This window comes from Gopherus flavomarginatus, chromosome 2 (genome assembly GCF_025201925.1).
Source record: "Gopherus flavomarginatus isolate rGopFla2 chromosome 2, rGopFla2.mat.asm, whole genome shotgun sequence".
NCBI classification, from domain to species: Eukaryota; Metazoa; Chordata; order Testudines; family Testudinidae; genus Gopherus; species Gopherus flavomarginatus.
In genome coordinates, this window is record NC_066618.1 from 182926236 (window position 1) to 182944573 (window position 18338).

The 18338-nt window shown below is 40.8% G+C and overlaps 1 protein-coding gene across 1 annotated transcript in view; it reads left to right on the forward strand.

Annotated features, from left to right (window-relative positions):
- SYCP2L (synaptonemal complex protein 2 like) overlaps positions 1-17852 on the forward strand; it is a 50735-nt gene extending 32883 nt beyond the window's left edge. Inside the window, exons 26-37 of the mRNA XM_050939764.1 lie at positions 1155-1311; positions 2558-2607; positions 3968-4064; positions 5356-5432; positions 5580-5649; positions 8673-8804; positions 10080-10201; positions 12567-12661; positions 14913-15012; positions 15103-15161; positions 16058-16127; positions 17790-17852. Coding sequence (XP_050795721.1) covers positions 1155-1311; positions 2558-2607; positions 3968-4064; positions 5356-5432; positions 5580-5649; positions 8673-8804; positions 10080-10201; positions 12567-12661; positions 14913-15012; positions 15103-15161; positions 16058-16127; positions 17790-17852 — 1092 coding nt within the window. The remainder of the gene's footprint in view (positions 1-1154; positions 1312-2557; positions 2608-3967; positions 4065-5355; positions 5433-5579; positions 5650-8672; positions 8805-10079; positions 10202-12566; positions 12662-14912; positions 15013-15102; positions 15162-16057; positions 16128-17789) is intronic.
- The last annotated feature ends 486 nt before the right edge of the window (positions 17853-18338 follow it).

An 18338-nucleotide genomic window follows, 5' to 3' on the forward strand; every position in this document is an offset into this window, starting at 1 on the left:
GATTACATGGGAATGTGGGAAACAAATATTTAATCATGGGCTCTTCAATCAACTAGAGAAAGTTCTAACATGATCCAGTGGCTGGAAGTTGAAACTAGACAAATTCAGACTGAAAATAGGTGTAACTTTTTTTAATGTTAAGAGTAATTGACCATTGGTAGAATTTACCCAGGGTTGTAGTGGAGTCTCCATCACTGATCATTTTAAAATCAAGATTGGATGTTGTTCTGAGAGCGCTGCTCAAGGCATTATTTTGGTGCCATTCTATGGCCTGTATTATACAGGAACTCAGACTAAGAATCACTGTAATCCTTTCCGGCCTTGGAATCTATCCGTCTATGAAAGTAAGTCACTGCCTGGGCCCTGTGTCTAATGGAGCCTTAAATGAATGAGATGGGTGAGCAGGGAACTGGGCTTTATTGTTGGGCTGAGGAGCTTGTCTACATGAACAGTTAGACTATGGCAAACTGTGGTATAAATCTACTCCACACTAGCTTACTATAGTCCTGTCCATGTGCACCCTGCTGACATGTGTTAAGTTTGTTAGAACATTAGAGCTAGTCCTGTTTTCAAAGCAGACTAGCTCAAAGCATTCTAATGAACTGATCACATCCATCAACTGGGTGCATGCTGATGGGCCATGGTAGGCTAGCCTGGGGTAGATTTATACTCTGTTTGTTTGCCACAGGCTAGTGGTTTGTATAGACAATCCTTATGTTGCATGCTGCTACAGTTTTGTAATTCAGAGCAGCTGAGGGTATGTTTAGAGAGCAAAGAAAAACCTGCATCCATTGGTGACTTTATTGCTGTGTCTTGAAATGATGATTTGGTAGTGGCTGCCCCTGCACCCCAGATGTGTATGTGATCTTAATACCGATAAGAGATGCTGGACTGACCGCTTTAGACACTTAAGGTATGTCAACACAGCCACTAGACCCTCACAATGGGCCCATGCCATCTGACTTGTGCTCATGGAACTTGGGCTGCTGGACTGTTCCATTGCAGGGTAGCCTTCCGGGCTTGGGCTGGAGCCAGAGGTTTGGGACCCTCCCACCACACAGGGTGGTGTCGTGGGCCATTGCTAATCTGCTGGTAAAAAGATTTGCACCGCCATTTGTTTTTGGGAGTTAGAACTGACATATTGGTATATTTAGTCTGATTATAGGAAACATCTTTTCTCCGAAAGTAATTGGGACACTGCAAGCAATAGTCACAGTGAAAAGAGCTGGATCCTTGATTCTCAGAAAAAATCACTACCAAAAACCCTAGATTATACCCGAAGAAGGCCAAGGGTCAGGAGTAAATTAAAAGGTAAGGGCCATGTCGTGTGTGGCACAACATAGCTGATGTAACCTACTGTGTAACAAAGATATAAAATGAATGATGAAAATGTCCAAGTCTGGGTTTGGGTTAAGCATTGTTTGTGAGATTGAGAACTTGGATGAAAACTGTCCAGCTTGCACAAGACTAAAATCATGATGGTATTCTAATAGGTTAGGGAAGATTTTGCCAGGATTTTTGTCTGCCTGTCCCTGCCTTGAGGGAGTGCATCAGCTCTTAGCAACACGTGTCTGTAATTTGGGTATAAAATGAAATCTTGGGGTGTTCATAGATGCTCAGGTAGTAGCAATGTTCAAAGTGCTTCTTTTGATCTCTGCCCGGCAAGAATGTTATGAGCTTTCCTTGAGGTTGGGGTCCCTGCTACAGTTTTGCATGACTTTGTCTCTAAGATTCCTGAAATGTGAGCTACATGGGGCTGCATCCTCAGACCCAGCAGAAACCGAACTTGTGGCAGAAAGAGGCTGCCGACTCTTTTACTTTTTCAGACTCATGAGTGCTCATCTTCTGTTCTGGGTACTTCTGCAAAAAAAAAAAAAAAAAAAAAAAAAAAAAAAATATATATATATATATATATATATATATATATATATGGACATGCTAAATTTTGATGTCTTTCACTGTCACATCATATACTGTATATCTTTTCTAAGGAGTACACAGCTCCAGTGCTCCATAATCAGCAGTGGTTTCTGATACCCTTGAGTTTAACCTATAATCTTCTGAATGGGTTGGAACCTCCTCACCATTGGCATGAGGAGATGAGAGCTGCACAACTACTCATGATGGAGCCCTTTAGTGTGTGTGAGTGTTTAAAAAACAAAAATAAATTAAAATAAAAGGAAGTGGCAGCAGAATGTCCTCAGTATGGGTCCCTCAACTTTTAAGACCTCTTCCCATTTCTCCATACTTGTTCATCAGGCTTTGGATTTGTTGCCCTTTCAGACAAGCTGCAAGGTCCACCTCTTTGCCCAGATGCTCGAGGATGAAGTGGTCTTAATATTATTTGCATTTGTGCTAATTGGCAGGTCTGTAAGCAAATGTGTTTTTTAACATTTTAGCGTGGAAATGTCTTTAAGTTTGGCCTTGTATGTGCTATGAAAATCCAAATAAAACTGAATGAGACGTAATCACGTTGCAGATAACTGTAAATTGACTGATGAGGAGCAAAAGTGTGCAATGTCTCCAATAATTGGTTAAAACTTTCTTTTTCTCTTAGTGTTGCCGTTATCATCTGCAAGTAGTGGCAGTGACTACCACACAAAGAAAGTAAGATGCTATGGTATTTAGATTATGCTGCTACTGATGCTAATGCATTACTTATGTGAAGCATATTAAGGGATGAATATGTAGCATGTAGCTAGGTAAATATCAAGAGTTACACCTGGGTTTTCAAATACAACCTAAATTTATTTATTTTTTTTTTATGGAACATACAGTTCATAATTAGTCATATCTATATAGTAATAGACCAACTACTGTAGTCTGCTACCATCAAGATGTACTGAGCTGTTAGCTGCAGGTGTGTTGCACCTCAGGGCTTGTCTAAAGGGTAAGTGACTGTGCAGCAAGCCAGAGTGTGAATCTACAGTGCACCAGCTTGCTTCACAGTAACTAGCCATGGGGACGCTGCTACAATGCAGTGACAGCCCTGGAGTGTACCTTAGTGTGTACTACACCCTTCAAAGCAGTGTTCACTAAAGGATCTTGCCTACATTCTCCTCTACCTTTAGAAAGGAATCTGCTAGAGATTAGGGGTAAAATGTATTTTAGTTGGAGATTTAAGGCCTAGGGGCATATGGAACATGTAAAATTGTAGAATTTCTACCCCAAATAAGCCTCACTTAGATTTTATTTACCTGTCCTTCTTGGGAGGGGGGCAGGAATTAGCATGCATAATCCAACATCATCTTTGGAAACCCAGCAGTACTTCAGTTTCAGATAAGCATCCAAGAGCCACAGCAGCTTATTTGAATATTTGGAACCTCATGTCTGGCCTGTGCTCCTCTATCCCGACACTGTTTCTCCTCTCCCCTCCCGCCTCTGTTTTTTGTCTAAGCCTCCTGTCCTGCTTCCTTCAGTGATAGTCCTGATTCCCTCTGGCCATTTTTGGGGCTCATTATCCCATACTCCCACGTGCTCCCTGGATAACTCTCACTCCAAATCAATGTTTCCATTTGATTCAGAACTACACTTCAAACAATGGACAGTAGTGATGCCAAACTTTTCCAGTGTTCCAAATGTTAGTATTGCCATGTCTTGTGAGCATAGGAGATACTGTATGAAGTTGAAGATGTTTGCAAAAGCATGATAAACAGTACCTATCAGAAAGCTTATATCAGGCTTCTTAAATTTTCTCTCCTTCTGCTCTCAGTTAAAACATTTTGTGGTGTTTCATATGAAGAATGACTTGAGCTGTAATTGTGCTTGCTAAAGTGGGAATTTTAAAATTGCCTCTGATTTAAGAGCATGAGTCCCTTGCAAATCAATGGAGCTTATATTCCTAAACCACTTGAGTGTTTCAGGAAACCTTCCTCTAGTAGTAACTAGGCTATTGACATGTATAGGCTCCTAATGTTTGTTTTTACTTCTTGAATAAAATAGGTACTTTAAGATACATATATTTTAGGTTGGTGTTTCAAGACCAACAATGCACAGGGAAGTGCTGAAGAAGGAAATTAAATCCAGTGCAATGAGGCTTGATTTCTCTGCAGTGGAACTCCCTGGTATGTTATGTATGTTTTTCCCCCCATTCCCATAAAGTCTACTATAAAGAGGCCACATATATTTTATATTTATTTTATACCTGTTTCCCATAAATTCCTGCCTACTTGTGCCTCTTATTGCAGTGGTGAGACTTCATCAGTGTTTTAAGTAAACTGTTTTGGGAGGGGGGCACTGAGCGATATTTTGTTCCCTGATACACAGGTTCAAGTCAGCTCAACTCATCACTACATTAGGAGGGCTGCTTATGTTTATGCTTTGTGATAGACTGGTTTGTCATCCAGGCTTGAATGTCCAATCCCAATAGATGGAGGGGAGAGGAAGGGGAAGAAATCCAGATTTAGGATTTCTGGCACTTGAGCCACTGATATTCAGTGATATCCAGATTTAGGATTTCTGGCACTTGAGCCACCTCATATTCAGTTCCCAAATCCATGAAAATTTGGAATTTTATTTTCTGAATAGGACTCTTTACAAATTTAAGAGGCTGTTAAACTGATTAATGATTTGTATTGTTTTAAACTTGAAACAAATCTTTGCTGAAGATTTTTCCAGTCCATAAGACTGGTATCTCTTATGACATAAAAATTCCCAACACTGATCTATAACAGTTTACAATGTAATTTCAATGTAAGTATCTTAATGTATCTATCATACATTTACATACTGCTTTCAGTGCTTATACTGTATGCAAATAACTATAGCAGTTATGGATCTACATAGATAATGCTGTTGTGTCCAAATATCCTGGGATATTTGGAGCCAGTATGATGTATATTATGGTATGCTAAACCTTACAGTTTGGGGCGGGAAAAAATCTGTCCAACAGTTTTTACAGTGTAATGTCTACATATCTGAAAAAGCTACTGTAATAAAATGCCATCTTGTTCCTTTCATGTTCTGGCATCATAAAAAATTATCCTGCTGGTCATGTCCCTGCTTGTAGCTTGCCTGGTAGTACAGAATTTTATATATAGTAATCTGAAGTATTTTCATTTTTCAATTCCTTACTTTGTCCCCTCCAGGAGCATACTGGCTGGAATAGATAGTGATGTATGTATTGCTTTAGATGTGTGTATTGCCACTGCAGCAGTCCTGTGAAGGGAAAGAATGCTGTTCAACTGCAGCTTAAAATACAATAGCACTCTTTCATGTGCTGATCGTAGAAGAAGGTGGTGGTGTGGTGTTTGTTACTCACTATTCAATGCACAGAGAGATTGATTCTCCAAAATCGATTGCCTGTATTACCTGTCCAATAATACTTCACTTATGCAGTTAAAGCACTTCTTTCAGATGATTTGGAAGCAGACGATCTGACACTACCATTAAGTGCATCTTCCCATGAGTATTCTGATGCTGGAGAGAAGAAGGTGAGGTATAGAGTACTTTATTTTACCCTATTCTATTTTAATACGAATAGTTAGAGAACAATAAGTTTTGTTTGGAAATGAGGTGGTCTTTTCTCCCCCATATACAGAGCTGATGCAATGCATCTTTCTCTTTCCCTCTCTGTCTAGAAATATGTGGAGGTATCCAGTAAATTACCAGGAAAAGATAAAGTCTCCAAATTTAAACGAAAAGGTTCAGGTATAGTAGACACCGTCTAACTAAACATGGAAGCTTTTCAAAAGCATAACTGCATGGAATGGGGCACCTAACTGCCCTTTGTCTCTGAAAATCTCCCCCTATATGTCAAGGGTCTGAATAGACTTCATTTTCTTGTGCAAATTGTGAGACTGTTAATTCCGTGCTGTAGTTCTTATATAATTTTGCTCCTGTCTAGCGCTCTCATATTTATTTTTGGCTTCAGTTAGCCAGTAATGTGACTACCTTGAGCAGAGAGACACACAGTGAAGACCCTAAGAATGGCATGAGGGTGGAGAAATGTGAACCTTATTACAGATTTGTAACTATGATGTAATTAAATCAGCATTTCATTTAGAAATAGTCAATTTCTATTCCCCAGGTATAAGAGTGGAGGGTAAACTTTGTGCTCAAGGTTATCCTTCTATTTACCCCTTTCCAATAATAATCCTTTTGGTTTCACTGCCCAGTATTTCTATTAAAGGCAAGCAGAGTGTGAAGCCTCACAATATTGAAAAGTTTTAGCTGCTGTCTTGTTGGACACCAGCATGTAGAAATCCAATTCTTTTCTTGTTTTGCTTGATTACCATCTGCTGTCTTTTTTTGAGTGAGCACAATTCATTTGTAGCAGGGTGTATGTGTAGTTGTATTTATCTTGAGGCTGTGCTTTATCTTTGTAATTAGCAATATGGTACTGCTTCTGTAGGAAGCAGAAGACCTTCAGAGGATCTTCTTTCCCTAGCACTTTCTGCGGGCCTTTGCATAACTATCTGGCAACTGGAAGAGTGTGGGGAGGGTTGGCAAAGCCAAGAATGTGGGGAGGGTTAGCATCTTGTTAGAGAAGCATAAGGGTTCAGGTTCTCTGGCCTGAGGTGTCAAAATGGAATGTTCTGCTGATAGTGGTGCATGACCCATATCTTGCCTGGCCATTACCTGCACTAGCTTTGCTCAAGATGAGATGCCAGCCAGAGAAGCGTGGGCAGCAGCAATGTCATGGGCTAGCTGCCTTGAGTACAAATCTGCCCCTAACTCATGGATATGTATTCAGGGAGGCTAGTCCATGCCACCACTCCCTGTGCTAGTGCAGCTAAACTACTGTTCTTAGTACCTTAACTCAAGCAAGGATAGAGTGGGTGTGTCTATATAAGCTGGGAATCACTTCCCCTGCACCAAGTGTAGATGTAACCTCTGAGTACCCATACACCAGATCAGGTTAGCACTTTTTTCTTAATTACTATACGGGAGAGAAGGAAGTGTTGGAGAAAAACAGAGTTCTCGCTCCTTCGTTGGGTACAGCAAGTCAGATACTTGATTATCTCTAGCTATTGCTTGGAGAGAGAGAGCTAAACAGGTCTCTCATCAGACAAACAGTTACAGCAAGCATTTATACCCTTTGTTACAAACAATAATGTGCAACAGTTGCATTTTGTTTATACGTAGGCCATCTTGATATCTTGTTTTTCTCACCAATTTAAGCTATAGTCTACATTCCATACTTACCTAACTCAAGGTTGCAACAACTTCTCTCACAGTTCTTTCCCACTCCCCTCACACACTCCTCGCTTCTACAAATCTTGCGTTATTAGGATTACAGCTTAGCCTGACAATTGCTCACAGAGGGGACTGTTTGTGTTGAAATCCCCTTCAAATCCCTGTTAGTTCTTTCTCTACTTCTACAGGAGTCAGCATGTCTGCATTTATTATCATTTGCAGTTAATGGTGGCTTTAAGTCAGCAGTTGTGGTAGCTCTAGTCTACAGTGTAAATGTAATCCTATTACATGGTTGGGCGGCCATCTGGTGGCAAAATTAAGGTTATTTATGGAGAATATGCATTGTGATATTGTGAGTGCTTTTTTGTTTGGAGATATACTTAGGGGTGTAATTGAATATTTACTTCATGAGCTCTGGGAGGGTGCGAGCACCCCAAGATACCACTGCCTTGTAGAGTTTATGAGCTACTCAAGGGACAGTGGCAGATTAATGATTTTGCTGCCCCTAGGCCCTGAAATAATTGTCGCCCCACCCGCCCCTGGCCCTGCCCTGACTCCACCCTTTCCCCACCCCCATTCCAACCCCTTCCCCAAAGTCCTGCCCCAACTCCACCTTCTCCCTGCCCCTCTTGGATCCCTTCCTCAAATCCCCGCCCCAGCCCCACCTCTTCCCCCAGCGTGCAGTGTTCCCCCTCCCTCCCTTCCCCACGAAACAGTTGTTTCCCAGCACAGGTGCTGGGAGGGAGGGGAGAGAAACAGGACGCGGCAGCACGCTCACAGAGGAGGTGAGATGGAGCAGGTGAGCTTCTCCGTGGGTGCTCATATTTGCCCCCCTTCAAATTTGCTGGCCTAGGTCTTGTTGGCCTAGGCAATAATACGCCGCTGCTCAGGGGTCCCAGCTGCTCCTGCCTTGCACTGCCTTACCAAGTTTAGGAATAATTCAAAGTTCCTATTTCTCTTCTGTTCTCCTTGCCCTGCATAAACTTCAACAAGCACATGTTGCACCATGCACACGTCATCAATCACACATAATTAAAGCTGACAATGAGGACTGTTTTTATAAATGTTCTCCTTAAAATATGGCTTCCATTTCCTTAGATGAGCCTAAGCCCTAATAGCATTAAACTGGTATGTGAAGTTTGAAGTTTTACTTGCGATCCTTATTTTCCCTTTCTCCAGCAGCTCAGCTGCTCTTGCTGGCAAACTGGAAGAGGTGGCAATGAGGCTATGTGCACTCGCTGCCCTTGTCCATTCACTCCTCCAGCCACGTTTGCATGAGAGAAGCAGCAGTTCTGCAGAGGCTGTGCAGGGTCTGCCGATGCAGGTAGCCTGTGCAGAGGAATAAGGAGACTCCAAACTGTTCTGCAGAAATACACAACCAGTGTCTCAGATAAATTCGGATTGCTCACTGAGACTCTTTAAACCAGCAAGCAGTGCTAGCTATTGCAAGAGTGGTGGGTCACTGTTCGGTCATGCTAAATACTTAGTAGAACTTAGTTCTAGATCTCTACCGTACTGATATTATTGTTTTTTAGATCTGTCACCTGGTGGGGTCGTTAAAAAGCCTAAACTTTCAAGATGGGAAATGGGTCAGCCATCTCCTGGCATTTCACCTGAGCCAAGAAAACTTTTTGATTCAATAGAGAAGAAAAAGGAGATTCAAACAGGTAACCCCAAGCCAGTGTTTGAAATGCTCATTTTAAAATCTTTGTAACTTGGCCTTATTGACTGAAATTGTAGTTTGTGTCCAAGCCTAGAGAGAACTATAATAAACTCCTCTTAAAGTGAGCCATTCTAATGGGGCAGATAAGTAGATCAGCTTGTGAACTTGCAAGAGTGTAAATAACTGTTAACTCCATGGAAATAAATGGAGTTAAAGGTGTAAATGAGAGGAGAACTGGTCCTGTTTGCAAGTGCTGGTGGGGAAGCTGCATGGAATTGACATATAAATTCCCAGAAATGTCAGCAGTTTCAAGTGTACCTGCTCCCAGATTTCAACTTAATGGACAGTCAAGCCCACTGTCTTGCCCCTTCTATAGTTACTAGCAACCTTTGTGGAAAGTACATGGAAATCACTACCAAATCAGAATGGTAGTGGGTTACATCAACGCAAAGTGACTATAAAGGACTACACAAGAGGCAAAGCAGTAGTATCAAGGCCTGAAAGTACAGAGACCACACACTTTATGAAGAGTGTACAGCAGTGGTCCCCAACCTTTTTGTCTGGCGGCACCAGATGAAGGACGGTGGCGGCGGTCGAGCATCTGCCGAAATGCCACCGAATTTCGGCAGCATTTCGGTGGTGACACTTCTCGATGATGTCGCTTGTTGGCGGCAAGCGGCGTCATCCAGGGGCATCGCCGCCGCAGAGGCTCGACTGCCGGCCAGGACGGTGCCTGCAGGCATCACATTGGGGACGTCTGGTGTACAGTCTTTGGTTTTTCTGGGACACACTTCCCTCTGGGGAATGGAAGCAAAGGAGCCCAGGATGGGGCTGTCACAGATTTCAGCCAGAGTAGTAGCAGGGCATTTTGTTGCCTCACTTCTGTACATAATTTCCATTCCTAGTAAAGTGTTTTGTCTAGAAACAAACCTGCTCAGCAGTAAGATATTAGGAGGCCCAATGTTTTTTGGTCTGATACCCCATATTTACATACTAATACTTGGTTGGTGTCCAAATATCTGTTCTACAATGCAGTCGTTTGTAATAGATTGACAATTCCTTCTCAGACTTCCTCAATTTTGAGATTGTTCTGCTCCAGTTTCCAAGAACTTTGGAAGAGTGATTGTGAAACGCCGTCTCACCCCAGCCTAAGTTGTTACTTGCATCTCATTGAAGTGAAGAAATGTGCTGTAGTGCAACAGATAATGACTAGGATCAGGTCTGCTCGAGTGCTTTAGAAACATTTTTGCATGGAGTTGTACCTTCCTCTCTCTTGCAGGTGGGGAATCGGATGAATCAGATGACATCTTTGTCTCCAAGATACTGCATGAGGACGTCAGTGATTCTGGTGTCATTGCTGCCTTTGAAAGCTTTACCAGCCAACTAACGAAAACTTTCTGGGTAACTCTCTACAACACGCATGATTTTCCTAGTGTGTATCCAGTGTGTGGTATGCGTATACCTAAACAAAGCAACCAAACAGCTGATTAGCTGAGATGCTTGACCTTACTGTCCCTAAATTAATACATCTGGAGGAAGGGAGTTATTTGGAGAGTACTTCATTCAGGAACTCATCCTGCCACATCTAGGTATGCTGCAAGGTCCAGCCATTCTCAGAAATGTCCGAGGGGAGGTAATGGATCAGTTGTGAGATGATGGTTTTAATTGGAACGGAGAGTCCTTTTAAGTGAAACTTTATTCTGTGATGTCAATTTAGTTGTATTTAGATGTTCCAAATGATGGAATGAAGGAGAGGAACAACAATTTTTAATCCTATCCCAACATAATAGTGGCATACCTGGATTGGGGCCACATATATATTGGATGGAGATAGAAATTGTATTGTTTTGGGTGGATTCTTTAATTTAATGGAAATTATTGGCTACTGTACAGACAGAACAGTGACCAGTAATGTCCATAAACTAAGCATCTTTTCTGTAATGAGACAGAAAACTATATAGTCTGACTTGGCAGTTAGAGCTTATGTAGACCTGTAGGTATATCTACATAGCATTTTGGTGTTTGTGGGAACAGACCTCCCAGTCTGGGTCAACAGATCTGGGCTAGCGGGCCTCGCACTAGTGCTCTTAAAAAAAAGCTGTGTAGACAGCACTTTGAAGATGTTACTCAGGCTAGGGTGTAGGAAGGAGGGATGAGGGCTTCAGACCCTGAGTCACAACTTCAAAACGCTATCTATACTGCTATTTTTAGAGCATGCCACAAACCCTGCAGGCTTAAGCCTGTTAACCAAGGCTGGAAGGCTTGCTCCAAGATGCTGTGTAGACAAACTCATAAGGACTTAAACATGTCTCTTTGGATTTATATTACATAGAGGCAGTTCCATTTACCATGGAACTTAGTTATGACCCTAACACACACTTGGAAAAATTCATATTATTGTTGATTTGAGATGGTGCTAACTAACAGTCTGATCTTGCAGCCCTTCTGTCCCATTTCAGGGTGTGAGTAAGGACTTGAGGATAAGGCCCTTAGTAACTTCTCAGGTAGTAAATTGATCTCTTTATGGGTTAGATGTTCACTTGTAGCATACTCTGTGTAATTTAAGGTTTTATCTACAGAGTTCCAATGGTATAAGTTGTCGTAGTATAATTCCCAACTCTGGACCTTAGCGTCCAGGATATGGGTACTAGCCTAAAGTCCTCTAAGCTTAATTACCAGCTTAGATTCTGTAGTGCTACCACCAATCAGGAATTCCAGGGCCTGATACCCTCTGGTCCCCCCAAACCCTTCCCTGGGGACCCCCAAGACCCAGATTCCTTGAGTCTCACAACAAAGGGGAATAAACCATTTCCCTTCCCCCTCCTTTCTTCCTCCCAGCTCTTTCCTGCCCTGGGTACACTAGGAGACCACCGTGATTCAACTCCTTGAATCACCACCCCGAGAGGAATGTTACCTTCCCCCTCCCTTCTTCTCCAGAGAGAGATAGATACAGAGATAAATGCAGAGAGCAGGTTTTTCTTCCCTCCTCCCTTTCCTTTCTCCCACCAATTCCCTGGTGAGTGCAGACTCCCTTCCCTGGAGTCTTACAAAAGAAAAACCAAAAAAAAATCAATTAGATTAAAAAAAAAGAGAGAAAAACTTTAATAAAGAAGGAAAAACATAAAAATTGTCTCTGTAATCAAGATGGTAAATATACAGGGTTTTTATAGCTTATAGACAATAGAAAGAAGCTTTCTCCAGCAGAGAAACAATTTAAGCTACTTCCAGCAAGTACACATCTGCAAATAAAGAAAAACAAGTTAAAAGACTATAACCGCCTTTTTACTTACTCACTATTCTGAATAGATAAGAGACTGTAGCAGGGAGATTGGCAGAAACCTGGTTGCACCTCTAGTCCTGTCCAGGACCCAGAGAGAACACACAAAAAACAAAACCCACAAACAAAGGCTTCCCTCCACCTAGATTTGAAAATATCTTGTTTTCCTGATTCGGTCCCTGTTTGTTAACCCTTTACAGGTAAAAGAGACATTAACCCTTAACTATCTGTTTATGACATAAGTAAAGGAGTAAAAGTGAATTGATTTAGTGAAACCAGTGTGAACCTTGGTGTAGACACTTTTTTTTTTTTTTTTTGGTTTGGGTCTTATTTCAATTTAGCTTATGTTGATTAGAAGCAGGTTTAACCTAAACCAAAATAAGTTTGCCATATAAGGGGTGGCACCAGTACAAATGTATGTACGGACAAGTTTTAGACTTAGTGTTTTGTTTTGATATTGTATGTTAAGATGGATATATTATGGTCTAGTCTAGGTACAAAAGAATGGAAATTTGTGCAAAGAATGCTTTGAAGACATCTGAAAAAAGTGTGTCAGCTTTATTAAATCAGATACATCAATGCAGGTAACTAATTTGCTACTTGCCAAAAACAGCTTAAACTTTGTATGAGTTTTCTAGTAATCCTTAAAAATGAATGCCTTTTGTAATAGAACTTGGCAGTAAAGTATTGCACTTCTTAGAGTTACAAAACAAAATGACAGTAGCTGACTTGTTTAAAAAAAATCCACTGGGAGCAAAACTCCTGTGAAGTTCATTCGTCTGTGGTGAATGGGGCTGTTCATGTATAGTGAATCCCTCCCGAACTCGTGGAGCTGTACGTGTAGGCAATGTTGTGCATGATCCACTTTCCCTGCGAGGGGAAGGAGCATGGAGTCAGTGCAAAGGGTACTAGAGCCAAGAGACTGGACAACAGAGGCATTTTGTGTGCCATTGATTGGCAGGCCAGGTTACTAAGTCTGCTTCCATTAAATTCTTTTTGTTTGTTATCCTCAAACAGCATCACTTGTCTCCCCTTTAAATAGAAAAATAATGAAACAGAAGTCAATTTCTAGAAAGCTCTTCATACTCTTAATGTCATCTTTATAGTCAGTTACGCTGTTCTGCTTAACTGCATAAATATAAATCCAATTGTGTGTGTATGTATATAAATAATGCACAAGCACAGTTTGGGATCAATATTGATACAGAATAATCATTAACATTTGTGGCAAGTATTACACCTTTAAGCTGTAAATGAAATGGGATGCAAATACTACCCATTGTATCAGTGCTGTATAAAATATATAGCTTGCATGGTACTATGCACCGGTCTTGATGAAAGTAAATGCAGAAGCAAAAATAAAAATCTGTTAATTTCTCTCAGAAGTGCAGAGTGGGTTTACAATAGAAAACTGCTGTTGTGCCTTTGTGTACCAATCAGAAATGGAAACAACTATTTAACAGGCTGGGAAAAATCAAAACTTTTGGTCTTTATTTCTAATTATGAAATTTTGTCAGTTTTCAGATTTGAAAAAATCCACTCGGCTCTTAGGTTACTTTCTCTCTGTCACTTTCCAATTCAGTAGAATATTTTTAATTAGAAAACGTTGGTGGATAGCCTTGTGTCACCACTAACAGACATGCTTGATCAGCAATAGGCTCCATTTTAATAGCCGTATGGCCGGATAGGCCCATGGAATTAATATACTCTTTAGAGGAGCAGAGCTGATGAAGTTGCTGTCCTGTTGTGCCAAAATCCACTGTAAAATGTGTTTAAAGCCTGTGTTTGCACCTTTGGCCCACTGACTTTACTGGTGCTCAGGAGCAGCAGGAGTCAGTGGCTTTTATAATTGCCTGCTATGAGCTGGACATAGTTGTTGGTCTAATGCAGACCACTGAAAAGCTGTCATCTAGTACAACACCTATGGTACGTACTGTTCTTGCACCTATCTAAAAGCCGTAACCTAGGAAGGAAAAGCCTTTACATTATATAACCAATCCCCTGAATCCTCTAATCCTCACGTGTCACAGAGTGTGGGAGAGTCCGGCCCTGCACCCCTCTTCCTGGGACCCACAGTGACTCTCAGCCAGCCAGTAAAACAGAAGGTTTATTGGACAACAGGAATGCAGGTTACAGCAGAGCTTGTAGGCACAGCCAGGACCCCTCAATCCAGCCCCTCTGGGGTCCAGGAAGCTTAGCCCCTTGAATTCCAACCACCCAGCCCAAAACCGAAACTAAAAACTCCCCTCCTCCAGCCCTGATTTCTTTGTCCAGCTTCCAGCCCAAGGTGCTAACCCCCTCCCCCCTACCTGGCTCAGGTTACAGGCTTAGGTCCTGTCCCTCACCGAAAGTCATCCCCAGCTCTCCCATCCCCCACACAGACAGCCCCTACTCCATCACACCACGTGCAAATTATTCTTGCTTGCTCGTGTGTATATGGCTGTGGTATCTTGGCAATGTACATCCCTGGGGATAGTTCTGACTTGAGAAATGTACCTGCTTTTGTCTTATTCCAAGAATTTCCTTATGTTTACCTTTGCAATCTGTTGCTCTTGCCCTTGTCTGAAGATGTATACTCTGGGGTTATTTGGCATAGTATTTCCTGTGCTGGCTATATTGTAACAAATTGTTTACTTTCTGCTAAACAGATATTTTTAAAAAATCAGCTGATGTTGGGTTGGAAAGAAAACACCTATGTATTTTTGTTCGTTTTTTTTCTCCTTACAAAGCTGAAGAGCTGTGGCCTGCATAATACATAAACCAACTTGCAGCAGTCATCTGCTGTCTTGTGACACTGCATTTTAAAGATGTTGAACTTATATTTATTGCCTACAGACTGAATAAATTGGAGAACTTCCACAAGGTTGTTGTCCAAGAACTTGCCAATCTTGAGAAGGATGCTCAAATTTTATCCATCCTTGAGAAGGACACGGTGGTGTGTATGTCTTAATTTGTTTTTGACCCATACATAGATTGTATGTCCAGTTCCAAAATAACACGTGTACTCTTTGGGAAACTCTTGTAGGACTTTTGGAATAAACAGTCCATCAAACTGAGCTCTTTCTGTAATCATCAAAAGCAAAGGTATTTATCTTCCAGCTGTCTTTTAAACGTGTCATTTTAGAGAGGAAATATCTTTGCTCATTCTTAGTTATCTAGTTAAATGGCCTGTTCTGATGCTGGTCATTACTTCTGAGACAAAGTAGGCGAGGTAATATCTTTTATTGGACCAACTTCTGTTGGTGAGAGAAACAAGCTTTTATTCTGTTTTAACCAGTGCTGCTTGGAAACCTGTAACTAATAGATATGGACCAGAGCAGCAAAATTTGGATTTAAATATTTCCATAGTTTTCAGGTGTTTGGATCTGAGGTTTTGGTACAGGACCACCTTTGTTGCTTACATGTGCTTGAAGTAACTTACTTTTGGTTAGCAGGTTTTGTAAACTGTAACGTGGTGGTAGTTCTTTGCAGGCTTCCCCGGAGTTTTGGTTTTGCATAAACCCAAAATGCAAATGAAACCCTTGACTCCTCCAAATTGGTCCTTACAGCTCCTTACCACCTTAAAATAGCTTGTCAAGTCCAGCATCCTTGCTCCAGTATCTTCTGTTATGGAGCAGTTGGTCTCTGACTGGGATTTTTGAGGAGGTGCCAGATGGCTGGTCCCTATCTTCTGTATTTGAGAGCATGTCTGGTATGCATTTGCCCCTCAAATTTCTGAAATGGTTTTCTTGAGGAGGCTGGAGGCTCTCACTATTCATTCTGGGTAACAGTGGACAAAATAAAAGCATGTTCACTCTGTGGCTAACAGTGGGAGCCATGTGCACTTGGTACTAGGGTTTTCCTTATCCTAGCTATTGTGTTGGCCATTGAGCTGCAGTTAAGGGAATCCCAGGAATGAATTTATGAAATAGTAAGCATGGACACACTGAAATGAGGCCATCCAATGAGATTATCCAAGTTTATTTTTATTTTTCTTCCAGGATTCAGTCTATGAATTCAGTATTGGAAGAAACTACGAGGAGTTTTAAAGATACAATACAAAATACAAAGGTAGGTGCTGTACCCGAGCCACTTTGTTTCAGGATTCTGAGCTGGGAGCACTTGATAAGCAAATGAAGTATGAATCTATTTGCTGAGGAATTGTTAATGAGAAACTTTTCCATTAAGTAGATAAGGCAAGATTATCGCATCTAGGATGTTTCATGGTCCGGCTCAGCATTCTTTGTGATGGCTGGCTGTGGAACACTGTGCATATAAGCATGGTTCATCCTTCCCCAACGTATAAACAGCTCGTCACAAGAGCTGTTAAACATGATGCATGTTGATGGTAAAACTTTGGCTTGTTCTGAAGTGGACTCTAGATCAACCAACATTGTTGAGATTAGATTTTTCCGAATTCATGGTTTTTGTCCCTTTTCTTGCCAAAAAGTCACTTTGGTGTTTCTTCTTTGAACAGTAAAATCAGCATCTTGTGAACCCAGTTAAAAATAGTACAAAACTGCAGAATTGGTTACGTGCCATTTTTAGCCTTTTGCCCAGTCCTTCTCCTCTTTCATTAACACCATGAAAGGGCCAGGCACAATCATACCTCCTTCTAGTGCCCCCGTGGGTCTCTATCATCACCCATGGGGGACAAGGAGGAATTTTCCTTTCAGGGGCTCCGCTTGGGACTATGACTTATGGCTAAGATTTAATGACATAATAGAACCACTAATCTTCTAAAGTGCTAGAATAATACTTCACTTGTGGTCACTTCATTATTTAAAGAAAATAAATGTAGAAGGTCACTTGCATTTTCTCTTGCCTCTGCCTGTTTCCTTTATATTTTTTTAAAGCAAAATACAAACCCTAATTTTTTTTTAAATGTGAAAAATCTCTAAAATAAATACTGGTTTCTTTTACAGTAGGAGATATAACTCATGGTGAATTACAATTCTACCAAGGATCTAAGCTATATATTTTTGTATAAGCCATTGAGCAGGTGATAGAGTCCTAGCAGGAGAATCTTTAACAGGGTGTTCAGCTGAACTAAACATTCAAAATGTTATAGATGAATTACAAAGGTTTTATCAAGCTACACCCCCACCACACACACTAGTGCCACTGTTCATTTCTTATATGTAGACCTGTTTAATGTCTCTGGCATAGCTTTATAAGCTTGTGACCACTGCTTCACTATTCTTGTGATAGTGGGATCTTCTGGTTTCTGTGATATGTACATAATGCTATTGGTGTGCATGGTGCCTTCTTGAGCTCCTAAAAGCCAAGTCCCCCTGCCAAGGAGGGTAAACCATATAATAGTGATGATAATTATACTAGCTAAAATGATGATGTTCATGTGGCACTTCAGAGAAAACCTTCTTTCGCTTACATGTCAGATCCTGAATTCACGATTCTGTTTCGCATGAAACTGATGGCTTTGCAAGCACTTGCTAGTGGAGGGAGTGCAGCCCTTTGCTCTGTTGTGGGCAGCACTTTTGAAAGTGAAATGTAGAATGCTGAATCCTGGAGCTGTCACATCACAGAAGCTGTTCAGTACCCTGCAGTATTATGCTCTTTACTGAACAATTGGCAATTAAAAATAAACACAGGTTCTTTAAAAAAAATTAATTGATTTCTAAATTTCAATTAATTCCAGATTACTTTTGCAAGTCTTTATATTAATATGCTCATATTTTTTTTCTGAAATACTCTTGGTTTTTCTCCCTGCAGTATGAACATCCACAGGAGAAGGTGGAAGAAAATAGTAAGGTGTTCGTTGTTGCTTCTGATTAACAAAACACTATTGTACTGTAAAGCAATTTTTGAAGACATCACACACCTTATGTCATTTCTGTAGAAGAACTTTTAGTCTTATGGAGAATATGGAGGATGTATTTTCCTCAATCTATCTCCTCTCAAAATAATTACTATTTTTGACTTTTTTAAAAGAAGGTGCTGCTAATTTCTCAGGTGTCTCCTTCCATTGTCTATAAGGATTGGTACTATTGAGTTCCTTGCAGTGCTACCTTTAGGTCCAACTTATATTTGATGAGTTTCAAGGATGAACAGAAATCCAAATAAACATCATGCTTTATATCACAAATTGATGTAAAATGGATTGCATTAGACGTTTTGTTAATACCTTTACAAATAAACTCCTTTAGTCACTATAGGCTGTTCATTTTAATGATTTAAGCAATATGTTATTCCCTTGTGATAATTAAATTCCCCTTCGTTTCTTTGTGTTATAAAGAGGAAAAAATTTTCTCTAAATGGGGG